The 13293-nt window shown below is 49.7% G+C and overlaps 1 protein-coding gene across 1 annotated transcript; it reads left to right on the forward strand.

Moving 5' to 3' along the window:
* The first annotated feature begins 5291 nt into the window (after positions 1-5291).
* FOXO4 (forkhead box O4) lies at positions 5292-13249 on the forward strand. Its single transcript, XM_041741995.1, has 3 exons — positions 5292-6394; positions 10379-11438; positions 11793-13249. Exons 1-3 carry the CDS (start codon positions 5933-5935, stop codon positions 11798-11800), a joined length of 1530 nt encoding a protein of 509 aa, XP_041597929.1. The 5' UTR covers positions 5292-5932; the 3' UTR covers positions 11801-13249.
* Positions 13250-13293: the final 44 nt, after the last annotated feature.

The raw sequence follows: 13293 nt of genomic DNA on the forward strand, positions 1-13293 counted from the left end.
TATACAGTCATAATAAATTGGAAATATATAAGGAAGCAAAAAGAAAAAAGATAACTGCTGTTAACACTTTTTTGGCATTTCTTCCTATTTTTTCTCAATTGTGTTTTAAACAAAATTATAAGTATTATAAGTAAAATTATAAGTATAAGCATGTAAAGTATCACATCCTGCTCCTTTCATGTAACTTTAAAATATAAGCATGGAAAAAATAAAATAAAAGTAGAGCATGTTTTCCTAAATTGGAAATTCATCTGGTTGATAACCCTGGTAAATATCATGCCAGTAGGACTTTTTTTTTATAAAGATTTTATTTATCTATTTGACAGAGAGAGAGAGAGAGAACACAAGCAGAAGGAGCGGCAGGCAGAGGGAGAAGCAGGCTCCCCATGGAGCAGGGATCCCCATGTGGGACTAGGCTCCAGAACCTCGGGATCATGACCTGAGCCAAAGGCAGCCACTTAACCAACTGATCCACCCAGGTTCCCCACCAGTAGGACTTTCAAAGCTTAGAACCATTGAGGCCTGCAGGAAGAGTTAAAAACAAAGCTGGAAAGTCAGTTCGGGTAAGCCCAAAACCTGAGATGAAGCTTTGTGGCCCTTATTCGTTCAGTGGGGGGCCAGAACCGAATTGCATGGGTGTGAAGCGTAAGCCCAGGGAAGCCTAAGGCCAGAAGGGCAATCTGGGGTTTTGTGCCCAGATTGGAAATCACAGCGTATGGGATTTCAGAGTTAGGACAGACATTAGCTATCATCTAATACAATGTGCTCATTTACAACTGCAGAAACCAAAGCCAGAAGAGACAAATTGACTTGTGCAGGCTCTGGAGTCAGAATGCCTAGATTTGTCCCTCTGCTCTGTCAGTTAGTAACACTGGACGATAAGTAGATGCCTTTATCTTCTCCAAGTCTCATTTTCCTCGGTGAAAGGAAAATACACCATTTAACTCGTATGCTTCTTGTGTGGATTGGATCAGATAATCCACATAAAGCACTTAGCACAGTACCTAACACATAATAAAAGCTCAGTAAATTTTACTTTTTGATGGTAGTGTAATTATTCTCATGATTCAACTAGTTAGTGACAGTGCTATGACAAGGTCTCACATCTCCCGATGCCAGCTAGCTCTCTTTTCACTGTATTGGGCTTTCAGGGTCCAGAAAGAACCGAAAGCTGCCTTGAACTTAGTAGTGGTAGCAACTCAAATCTACTTGGGGCTAAACTCAAAGACTTTAGTCTGGGGTCCACTCCATGTAAAAACACCTATCCTGGTGTCTGGAAAATGGTAGGCTCTTAAGAAAGGTGTATTAATGGAGAAGATTCTTAAAAACAATGACAGGAGGACAGGACTGGCTTCTAAGAGAAGGATGAGAAATCTTCCACAGAGCACATAAAGAAGGACTTAGGGAAGAGGACTACCAAAGCTATGTACATTCCATACATGTCTGTGAAGACCAGATACAAGTAGAGGTGGTGCTTCCTGAGATTCCTCCAACTTTCTCATTGTTATTTCTGTTAACCCTTTCATCTTTCCCTGTAGTTACTAGCAAAAACTCCTATACAAACTCTAGGTGTGTGTGCGTGTGTGTGTGTGTGTGTGTGTGTGTGTGATTTTTCAGAGTTGGGGAGGGTAAGAAAAGAGTGGAGAAATATCTATCCCAATTCAAATTAATAAAGCCAATTTGGCAGCAGGATTGGGGGGGGGTGGCACTCAGGTTAAAAAGTGGGTGGTGGCAGTGAAAGAGAACTCGAAGAGTTAAAAAAAAAGTCGGGAATGGGGAGCCAGCTGAGCCTGTGAACTCTGGGGCTGCAATTGGGGAAAAGGCCTGCCCTCCTACCCCGTCCATATCCTTCCATATCTGTTCATAATTTATTACTACAGTGGTTTTAGGGGGGCCTCCTGTTAGTCCTCTTTCCTGACCAATGTCTTTTTTATTTTTCAAGGCTGCCTTGCTAACCCTATCCCTTGACTAACATATATTCTAACGTTCCCACAGTAATAAGGTGAATAACCTTGACATCTCCAGATATGTGTTTTAAAGTAGCGGTGTTTTTATCATTCCACAGATCCTTTAACTCATCCTCCTAAATCATCTGGTCCTCTGGGTTACGGTCATTTTCATCTTTCCAGAATTTCAAGATATGCTCTCATCTCAACAAGAAACACTCAATAAATATTTGTTGATTGATTTCGGAGTTTTATCATCTAGTTGGAGAGACAACATGCCATTGTAAAACAAAAATCTATGTAACTACAAGCACAAAATTAAAGAATACAAACTGTGTTCATAGAGGTTCAAGAGACATAAAGCAGATAAGTGACCTGTCAGGTTGGGCTCGTCAGGGAAAGTTTCCAAGAGCACGTTAAGTTTTGAGCTTTGAATTGGAAACTTAAGGAGGTGATGGACATGAGTTGGCGGAGAGGTGGACCTTTTGAAAGAAATGAACAAGGGAGACAATGTAGGATATAATTCAAGCCAAGACGGGTGCTTGCCCCACCCTGCCATTTCCCTTTCTCAGAAGCTCCGCATAATCTGTCACACCTGTTTCAGTTCGAAGACAGCTTCTTGTGACCTGGTGCTCACCAGGCTCTCTCCTGTATCAGATTCACCACTCATGCAGCACATACCATGCACTCCAGGCTGTGCTGCAGGAGGAAGAAGCATATGTAGGAAATGTTTGCAGGCATTCTGAGCAACTATGTCCTATCTCTCTAGTCCGGACCTCGGGTAGGTATACATGGTCTTCTATTTTCTTCTATACATGACGGATGGAGCACACATGCATTTAGGAGGACAGGGAGGCAGGAATGTGTATAACTAAGATGGTTATGCTACCATGAGCAGACTAATACTACCTTGAAGGCCCAGCATCCTGCCACCTCTGAAAAATGCCGAGTTGTAGAGCTATCCTTCCAGACAGGAAGAAGATCTTGTCATCACATTAACACATATCAAGCAACACTGCAAATGGCATAATGCTAGGCATTATACAGACAAGTTAAATTATAGTTTCTGCCTCTGGGAGTTTGCTGTCTAACAGGAAAATTGAGACATGGCCAGACAGAAAGTACCCATGACACATTTATTTAAAAGTTGTCCAATGTACAAATGTAACGTCATTCAATTCCTGATCCCATTCATTCTACCAGAATTTCTCCAGTGCAACCCCAGGCTAGAGTCACAGAGATATGTAAACTGTGCCTCTGTCCTCAAGGAGTTCAGCTTAGTGGAAGGGACACACAAGTAAAGAAATCATTACAATACACTATGGTTTGTGCAATACAACACAAGCCTGCACAAAGTGCTTGGGAACACAGAAAAGGGAGAACACCTAAGGGGAACAAGGAAGGCTGAATAGGAGTTTTCAGGAGTTTACGAGACTTGGGGATGGGATGATGAGAGGGAGGACATCCCAGGAAGTAGAGGGAAAGGTAGAAAAGAGCGTGGCATTTCCTGGGAAATAGTACAAAACTCCAACTGATTGGAACTTAGTGTGCACCATGAAAGATGAAGCAGGAGAGGTGGGAAGTGGCCCGAACCTGAAGACAGGTGTGTGCCTTACTAGAGAGTTTGAACTTTATCACATAGGCAATAGGGGAAATCAAAGGATGTTTTAAGCAGGGAAATTCTCTCTCTGGTCACATATAAGTGATATGATCCCAGTTCTGCCTCCTAGTTGTGACTCTGGGCATGTCACTGAATCTCTGAACGTTGGTGTCTTCACGTATAAAATGGGGTTGATAGCGGTACATACCTTACAGGTTTGATTTGAGGAGTAAAGGAGCTAATGTTTGTAAAGCAATCAGCACAGCACTGGGCACACGGTAAGTGCTCCATACATTTTAGCTACTGTTAACAGGAGTGTTTCTTAGAAGGGTAACTGTGTTTTGTTTTGTTTTGTTTTATTTTTTATTTTTTTTTGTTTTTTTTTTTGTTTTGTTTTGTTTTAAAAAAGAAAGGAAAAGGGATCCCTGGGTGGCGCAGCGGTTTGGCGCCTGCCTTTGGCCCAGGGCGCGATCCTGGAGACCCGGGATCGAATCCCACGTCGGGCTCCCGGTGCATGGAGCCTGCTTCTCCCTCTGCCTGTGTCTCTGTCTCTCTCTCTCTCTCTCTCTCTCTCTCTCTCTCTCTCTCTCTCTGTGACTATCATAAATAAATAAAAATTTAAAAAATAAAAAAGAAAGGAAAAAATAAATTTAAAAAGGTAATTTTGGGGATCCCTGGGTGGCGCAGCGGTTTGGCGCCTGCCTTTGGCCCAGGGCGCGATCCTGAAGACCCGGGATCGAATCCCACGTCGGGCTCCCGGTGCATGGAGCCTGCTTCTCCCTCTGCCTCTCTCTGTGTGTGTGTGTGTGTGTGTGTGTGTGTGACTATCATAAATAAATAAAAATTTATAAAAAAATAAAAAGGTAATTTTGTTGGCAGCATGGTAACATAAACCACAGCGGGGAAAAGACTGATGGCAGGAGGTCCTATTAAGATGATATCGCAATTTAATCTAGTGATAAATAAGGTCTGGAACTGGGATCTGGATGCGAGAAGTTAGAGATGAAAAGGTGAAAGGAAGTCTAGCTTGGAAGACTGGGTAGATCAGGACAACTGTTAACCAAATTCAGAGATACGGGTAGCCAGAGTAGAGGGGTGTGGGTGCAAGAGCAGATAATGCGTCCAGTTTGGGACCTGTTGAATGAGAAGTGAAACCGCCCAAGAAGGGAACCTGGAGAATACCAATATTTGAGGGGACGCCAGAGAAGCCGGTGGAGAAAACTGATTGGTCAGCGATCACAAGGTCACCGTGAATTGCAAATGGGGGCTTGAGGGGGATAGAGGAGACACTATCACCAGCATTTGTTTATGTTACACAAGCCATTCACCCAACTCCCAAACATGCATACAGCCTATTTTCTAGTCCGTTCTTGGCTTATTGCCTCTCGGTTTTCTGCTTCTTGTAGAGACCGCGTTTTTCCCTACTGCCCTCGGTTCTCCGAAAGAGAGAAAGATACTTCTCAACATGGTCACCTAGGTGACCCGGAGTCACCCAGGAGGAGGTGGGAAAGGGGGAAAGGAGGAAAATAACTTTTAAAGAAAAGAAAAAGTCCGCGACGACCTCTAATGATTAAAGTTCCACCTCCCTATATCCTGCCACGCCGCTCTCCAGCCGCCCTACTCGGGCTCCAGGCCGCCAAGTAGGACGGGAAATGTAGTCCCTCGGGCCTACCAGGGTGGCAGGCTGAAGAACTCGGTTTCCCAACTGGCTCTCCAGGCGCGTGCGCAGATGGCTGCTCTGGCGAGTGGTAAACAGAGACGTCAGGCGGGGGCTGCTGCTCGGAGCAAAACAAAAAGGGAACGGGGGGGGGGTGATAGGGAAATTGGTGCGAGAATCAGAGACGCGGGGGCCACGGGGACGTGGTCCCTAATAAGAGTGGAGGGCAGGGAAGAGGCGGGGGGAGGGGCAACTAGGGGAGGGGCAAGTGACGCGGGGGAGCGGGGCGTGGGGGAGGGCAGTGATCCGGGTGGAGGAAATTTGGGAGGAGTGTCTGGGGGGCAGCAACTTAAAAGGGGGAGGGAACTGCGGCTAAGGAGACGTTCCGTGATGGGAGCGCAATGTATGAGGGGATACCATGCCTCAGGTTTAAAAGAGCAGGAAGCTGAGAGGTTGGAGAAAAAGTGTCTTCCCTAGGCGGAGGTTACAGGTGGTGTCTCAGAGAGAGCTCCGAGGCTGTCCGCTTGTAGTCGAGAAGAGTATCAGAGAACTGTGAAGAAGGGACAGCTTTGGGGCTAGCGTCCTGGGTCTAGGGGGAAGTTCGAGACTTTCTGAGGACGGGCAGGAATGTGCCTCCTGGCCCTCGGTGCTTCCCCCCTGGGGGGAGGCATCGCAAGGGACGGTGGCAGGCTCCTCTGAACGCTGAGCGGCGGCGGTCCAACTCCACGTATGGATCCGAGGAATGAGAATTCAGCCACAGAGGCTGCCGCGATCATAGACCTCGATCCCGACTTCGAACCCCAGAGCCGTCCCCGCTCCTGTACCTGGCCCCTTCCCCGACCAGAGCTCACTACTGAGCCGTCTGAGCCACTCGAGCCGCCCGAGGTGGAGCCAGGTTTGGGGGAGAAGGTACACCCGGAGGGGCGCTCAGAGCCGACCCTGTTGCCCTCCCAGCTCCCAGAGCCGGCAGGGGGCCCCCAGCCCGGGATCCTGGGGGCTGTAACAGGTCCTCGGAAGGGAGGCTCCCGCCGGAATGCCTGGGGAAATCAGTCATATGCAGAACTCATCAGCCAGGCCATTGAAAGCGCCCCAGAGAAGCGGCTGACACTCGCCCAGATCTATGAGTGGATGGTCCGCACTGTGCCCTACTTCAAGGACAAGGGTGACAGCAACAGCTCAGCAGGATGGAAGGTAACTATGACCCCCTTACCTCTGTCCCAATACCTTCTGCCCCCTGGGCCCCCTAGCCTCCTTACTGCCATTCTGGGGGGCCCTTTTACGCACCCACCCCAGAGATCCACCTTTAATCATCAATTACACAAACATTTACTTAAGACATAGTATATGCCATGCTCAGAGCTTGATATTGGAGGATTGTAGATGAATAAGACACTGTCCTTGCCTTGGAGAAAATCGAATTCTCTGCTCACTGCTCAACACTCCCAGCACTTTGGCTTGGGCTGCCCCAGACACTTATTCCCACAGAGAAGTCTTTATCCTATGTACAGCAGGAACTGTGTGGATTCCCCACATGAACCTAGCCTTCCCTCCTCCCTCACCTCCCATCCCAACACCTTCTCTCCGATTCCTGTGGGATTACTTGGATTCCCCACTTGCCTCTCAATACCTCAGCATAGAGGTACTGTTCTAGAATGCCTCTACCCAAGAAAAGAGGGTAAAGTGGCATAGATGAAAAAGGTGATATTCATGGGGTAAGGTAGCTGCTCTTATGGACCAGGACGGGGGAAAAAGGACCAGGAGCTGCTACCTACCTCAGTTTACCCTGTAGTGCTAGGAAACTCTCCCGAGTAAGGGGCTATCTAAGTCTGGGGTTGGGGGGGAGTTTCATTTACTGATGAGAAACATTAGTTATGAAAAAAAGGACTCTGGCTTTATTTTTTAAGGTTTTATTTATTTGAGAGAGAAAGCAAGAGAGAGCATGAGCTGGGGGAGGAGCTGAGGGAGAGGGAGAAGCAGACTCCCTACTGAGTGGGGAGCCGGATGTGGGGCTCAAACCCAGCACCCTGGGATCATGACCCAAGGCCAAGCCGAAGGCAGACGCTTAACCTGCTGTGCCACCCAGGCACACCACGGGCTCTGACTCTAGAGCACAAGCTTGGGAGGTCCCTTGGCTTTCCATGAAGAAACTGTGAGGAAAGATTTACTAGATGCTCTGAAAATTTGTCCTGAGGAATATAGGACTCTACTTATGAAATGGGGAGCTTCAACCCCTGGACACCTTGAACCTCCATAGGTGGTGAGATCAGCATACAAGGAAGTACAGAGGGTTGAAGGAGCAGAGGGTCCCCTCCTAGGAATAGGAGATTGAGGTATCATATCTGCACTCTCCCTAGGAGTTGGGCAGGACAGAAAAGAGGACAGCTGACTGAGACCCTTGGCACTATTTCTGGGTAGACTGCCATGCCACAGTCTCAGCTCATAAAGAGCTCCCCTCCTTGGACACAGCCTTCACAGCTGTTTTTTTCTTTTTCCTTAGGTTCATTTTCCAGGGTAGAAGAAATAATCATGAGCTGTTTGTTATGCTGTGGGAGTATAGTCCCTCCTTATAATTGACACTTATTTGAGGATTTTTAGTTTATGAAGTAGTTTTTAAATTTTTTGTTTTATGGCTCTTCACAGCAATCCTGCGACTCCACATTTTACATAGTGGGAAACTAAGGTATCAAAAACTCAGGAAACTCACCTTAAAACAGTAGAGCAAGGACTTGAACTCAGGTCTAAGTGTAAGTCATATACTCTTTCTGCTAGTCCATGACGCCAAATTTTCTTCATTGGAATGATGGCGAAGCCAGATCAGACTGAGCTTGGGGCCTCCTGGCCTCTTCATCCCCCTAGTCGCACTCCCACCCCACCCTTATACCCACCCCACTGCAAGGGGTAAGCCTCAGGGTCTGAACTGGCTCCGCTGGTGAATTACCAAGACTACTCCCACCCCACCAGGGGGTGGCACTCACTTAGAATAAGAAAGCTTTGTTAAGGTGGTTTGGGGGAACAATTAGCAGTCACCCCCCCATACACACACACACACACACACTTCTGACAGGGAAGAGAATTATAGGCTTCTAGGGAACTGACCTCTCCAGGTATAAGGTTGTACTATGTACTAGTTCTGAGGTCTAAAGAAGAGGGGATAAACAAATGGGCCCCGTGGGTATTGAGTGTAGAGAAAGGAATGGGCCTTCTCAGTAGACCCAGAGCTAAAAGACGGAAAGGGAGGAAGTAAGTCACAGTACCAAAAGTTACTAAGGCCGGACAGTCACTGTCTAGATGGGCATATGTCCTTCCTTGAAGGAACGAGGAGTTCCAATGCAGCCGGGGTTAGTAGCCGTTACTGAAGGGTCCGAGGGAGACAAGGAGTTCTTTGGCTAAAGAACCCTGGAACAAGAAGCTACTTAAGCATCTTTCCCCAGGCAGAGGGTCTCCTTATCTGGAGCACCAGTCAGAGCCTCAGCCTCCTAGTAGCTCCAAGCCCTTCTGGGCTCCTCCCAAGTTTCTAAACACTAAAGAGCTCCTGGGAAGTCAAATGCCCCTAAGGTTGGAGATCTTAGGCATAAATTCCGGAGGAGAAGTAGGGGAAAGGAGGTAGGACAGAGAAGGAGGTGGGGGGGGGGGCACACAAAAGGATGATGTAACTATCCTGAGGCAAACCAGTAGAAAGAAGCTGCTCTGGGGGCTCAAGAAGCTGCCAATCTCAGCTCCCTGGGCCCCTGGGGGGGGGGGGAACTTATCTCTAACAGAATATCAGCTGTGAGGGAGGAAGGGAGAACAGAGGGAGGAAAGGAGGGAGGCACAACACAGAGCTTCCAATGCCCAAAGTACTCCACAGCTGATAGAACCTCAGGGGGAGGCTCACTGTTGTCACAAGGGGGCCACCCACCAATAAAACAAGAGGTAATTGATCAAGTACTGGGAGTGTGGCACTCTGAGGGGGCACCATTGGGGGCTGCCTGACTGGACAACACGGTCTGCCACCGTGGGCGCTTATACTTGATGAGACTAATTGCATGAAATTGTAAAGAATACAATAGAAGTTGGGGGACACCTGGGTGGCTCAGAGGTTGAGCGTGAGCATCTGCCTTGGCTCAGGGCATGATCCCCTAGGATCTAGTCCTACATCAGGCTCCTTGCAGGGAGCCTGCTTCTCCCTCTCCCTCTGCCTCTGCCTCTCTCTTTCTCTGTCTCTCATGAATAAATAAATGAAATCTTTTTTTAAAAAAAAGAATACAATAAAGGTTGGGTAAGATCATGTGGAACAGATAAAAAAAATACCATACAATAAATTTAGCTGCAGAAGTCAAGCAACTGCTCAATAGAAGAACTTAAGAGGGGACTTAACGCTTGGTCTTGAGGAATTAGCAGAATTTACAGAAGGGAGATCCTTCTTAGTACACGGAGGAAAGGATAAGGGAATGTGCCTCTGAGGCCCAGCGAGGAGCCTGGCCTGAACCTAGTTGAGCATTATCTGTCCAAGGACTGGGAGGAATCAGAAAAATGAAGATCTTCAAATCCTCTGGAGAACAGGACCTCCAACGCCCCATGGGGAGCAGGACACCAGCTCTGCTGAGGTTCCAGCCCCTAAGCCTATTCAGAGAACTGGCTCAAGACAGGGTGGATCAGTCTTAGGCTGATGTTACGCCACTGTCCTGTAAATTCCACCCAAGCCTACACTCAAGAAACAGATTGGAGCTGTGGAATTCTTTCCTACCTAATCCTAGTTCTTGCTGAATCAGGAGTGTGTCTGGCTCCCCAATGCCCACCAGCGCCAGACAGCACCCCCCTCCAAACATCTGGGAGGAGTACAGTGCTGGGAGTTTTTCCAGAGTGGGGGCCCAGTGCCCTCTGCAGTAGGTTGTTACTCAGGCCCTTGTGAGGAGACATCTGGAGCAGAGGCTGAGCATCTTGTCTTTGGGAGGGAACGGCATAGGTTCCCCCTCACCCTCCTCCCCAACACCCCGCACCACCTCCCCCCATCCCACCCAGCCCCGCTTGCAAGCTCCAATCCCCACCCCTACCTTGGCCTGTTTCTGGTAGCTCCAGGTCTCTAGAAATGCCCCTGCTGTGTCCCAGCATGCTTTGAGGCTGGACTACTAACCACTGACCTCCCCTGCATGTACCTCATACCCCTTTCCTGCTGCCTCTGACCCCCTCCCCCAGAACTCCATCCGCCACAACCTGTCCCTGCACAGCAAGTTCATCAAGGTTCACAACGAGGCTACTGGCAAGAGCTCTTGGTGGATGCTGAACCCTGAGGGAGGGAAGAGTGGCAAGGCCCCTCGCCGCCGGGCAGCCTCCATGGATAGCAGCAGCAAGCTGCTTCGGGGCCGCAGCAAGGCCCCCAAGAAGAAACCTGCTGTGCTGCCAGCTCCATCTGAAGGCGCCACTCCAACAAGCCCTGTTGGCCACTTTGCCAAGTGGTCAGGCAGCCCTTGCTCTCGAAACCGCGAAGAAGCAGATGTGTGGACCACCTTCCGTCCACGAAGCAGCTCAAACGCTAGCACCATCAGCACTCGGCACTCCCCCAGGAGGCCAGAGTCTGAGGCGCTGGCAGAGGAGGAGGTTCCAGCCTCAGTCAGCAGCTATGCAGGGGGCGTCCCTCCTACCTTAAATGAAGATCTCGAGCTGTTAGATGGGCTCAATCTCACATCTTCCCATTCCCTGCTCTCCAGGAGTAGTCTCTCTGGCTTCTCTTTGCAGCATCCTGGGGTCGCAGGTCCCTTACACACCTACAGCACTTCTCTCTTTGGCACAGCAGAGGGGCCCCTATCAGCAGGAGAAGGGTGCTTCGCAAGCTCCCAGTCTCTGGAGGCCCTGCTCACCTCTGACACACCACCACCCCCTGCTGATGTCCTCATGACCCAGGTAGATCCCATTCTGTCCCAGGCTCCGACACTTCTGTTGCTAGGGGGAATACCTTCCCCCAGTAAGCTGGCTGCAGGAGTTGGCCTCTGCCCCAAGCCCCTAGAGGCCCCGGGCCCCAGCAGTCTGGTTCCCACCCTCTCTATGATAGCACCACCTCCAGTCCTGGCAGGTGCTCCCGTCCCCAAGACCCTGGGGACTTCTGTGCTCACACCTGCTACTGAAGCTGCAAGCCAAGACAGAATGCCTCAGGATCTGGATCTTGACATGTATATGGAGAACCTGGAGTGTGATGTGGATAACATCATCAGTGACCTCATGGATGGGGGCGAGGGACTGGATTTCAACTTCGAGCCAGGTACATATGGCACTTCTTCGCCCACGATAGCATCTAATAACCTACAGCCACTCCTGGGTGCCTGGCTAGTCCCATGATCTGAGCCAGAGGACACTTTAGAACAGGGGGTGGCTGGAGCTCCTGGGGAATTGGAGGGAGGGTGTCATATTAGAGGGGCACAGTTTCCTGACGGGACCTCCAGGCCCTCAGCGACACCCACCCCTAGCAGCAGCACAGGAGAGATAGTGGGAAGGGCTGTCTCTCTCTTTCTCTTTTTTTTTTTTTGGTGGGGGGAGGGGTATGGACCTTAAGGGCAGAAAGTTATCACATCCCAGATGAGCCTCTTACCTTGTCTTCCATTTCTTCTTCCCACAGATCCCTGAGCCATGGCTGGAAGCTTTGTCCTCTACTTTAGAGGTGGAACCAGGCGTGCCCATATCCACTCTTTACCCTTGGCCCCTCCCTGGGAACTTGGGACCCCGATTTAGAGCTAGGGTGGGGTCTGCTCACACCGGTGTTGAGGAAATTATAAAGATAAAGCTGCCCCATTTAGGAACTGTGGGGGGAGGGAGGGAGAGGGGTGGGGGAAAGGGAAAGGGTTTATTCTCACTGTGCCAATTAGGGGGTGAGGCCCCCTCTTGGGAGCCAGCCTTGGTTCCCTCCATTCCCACCCCCTAGGTTTTCTAGCAGGGGTGGGCAATGCTGTTGGAAATGTGAAGTCACCAGTGGCCTTACCCCTGCCTTTGGGAGCAGGATCTTTTGTAGTCTTATCTGAGCTGGTCCAGGCTAGCTTGAGCCTGGGATTTTTATGCAGTGGCCCCCTAGGCCGGTGGGGTGGGGTGGGGTAGGGTGGCAGGGACTTGGAAGGGCCAAGGTCTGAGCACTTGAGGGGCTCACCAGGCCAAATCACCCTTGGAAGGCTGCAGATAACAGAAAGGCTTTTTATAAACTTTTAAAGAAATATAAACACAAATATAGAGATTTTTAACAGTGGTAAGGTGCTAGTGATGGGGAGAATGCTTTTTTCCTTTCTTTCTTTCTGAAGGCTTTGTCATAGTGACATGATGCAAACACTACAGACATAACTTGGGGAAGCATGGGAAGTGGGGGAGAGAGAGCTCCAGGCTGCCAGAGAGCTGGGGGCAGGGGAGCAACAGTGGAGAGCAATACTGAGCAAGGGGAAGAACTCTGATGTGGAGATGTCTAGAACAAGATCTGCATGTGTGGAACTAGCTTAGAGTTTCCCTAAGGAAAAAGCTAAGCCAGGCCCCCTCCTTCACCTTGTGTCTGGGAGTGTGTGGTGCTGGGGTGCTATGGTGGGAGAGTGCACTGAAGGCCTGGAATTAGTTTGTGGCCTGGAAGAGGGTGGGAGGGGGGAGAAAAGGAGGGAAGGATTTAGGGTGGTAAAGTTAGGCACAGAGACCTCCCTGTTCCAGGCCCCTGACAGCTGTTGCTGCCCTTCTTCCCCTTGCCTGACTACAGGGGTTATGTGGAAGTGTGTGTGGTGGCAGGCAGGGGGAGGGGTGGAACAGGGAAGAGGGAGCTGGGGAGCTTGGCTGAGGGTCTGGGAAATGAGCGGGGATGGGGGGGAATGTGGATCAGGTTTACTGGCACCTGCCAGGGTGGCCATCTGGGGCTCCTTCTCTACCCCAGCCCCAAAGCAGCCCCTCCCCCAGTCCCCTTTGCATTGTCCCCTCCCCCGCCCCTGCTGTGGGTTTCCATCATTTCCTGTGTCAGCGCCTGGCCTACCCAGATTGTATCATGTGCTAGATTGGAGTGGGGAAGTGTGTCAAATCAATAAATGAATAAATTCAATAAATGCCTATAACCAGCTCTAGTTTCGGCTGCCTTGCTGCGCCCCGCCCCTCGGATAAGG

This window comes from Vulpes lagopus, chromosome X (genome assembly GCF_018345385.1).
Source record: "Vulpes lagopus strain Blue_001 chromosome X, ASM1834538v1, whole genome shotgun sequence".
Taxonomy (NCBI): domain Eukaryota; kingdom Metazoa; phylum Chordata; class Mammalia; order Carnivora; family Canidae; genus Vulpes; species Vulpes lagopus.

Excerpts from the sequence above, each read along its gene's own strand:
- FOXO4 (XM_041741995.1), top strand. The coding sequence starts at position 5,933 with ATGGATCCGAGGAATGAGAATTCAGCCACAGAGGCTGCCGCGATCATA. Across the intron at positions 6,395-10,378 it reads ACAGCTCAGCAGGATGGAAG|AACTCCATCCGCCACAACCT; the intron begins GTAACTATGACC and ends CCCCTCCCCCAG.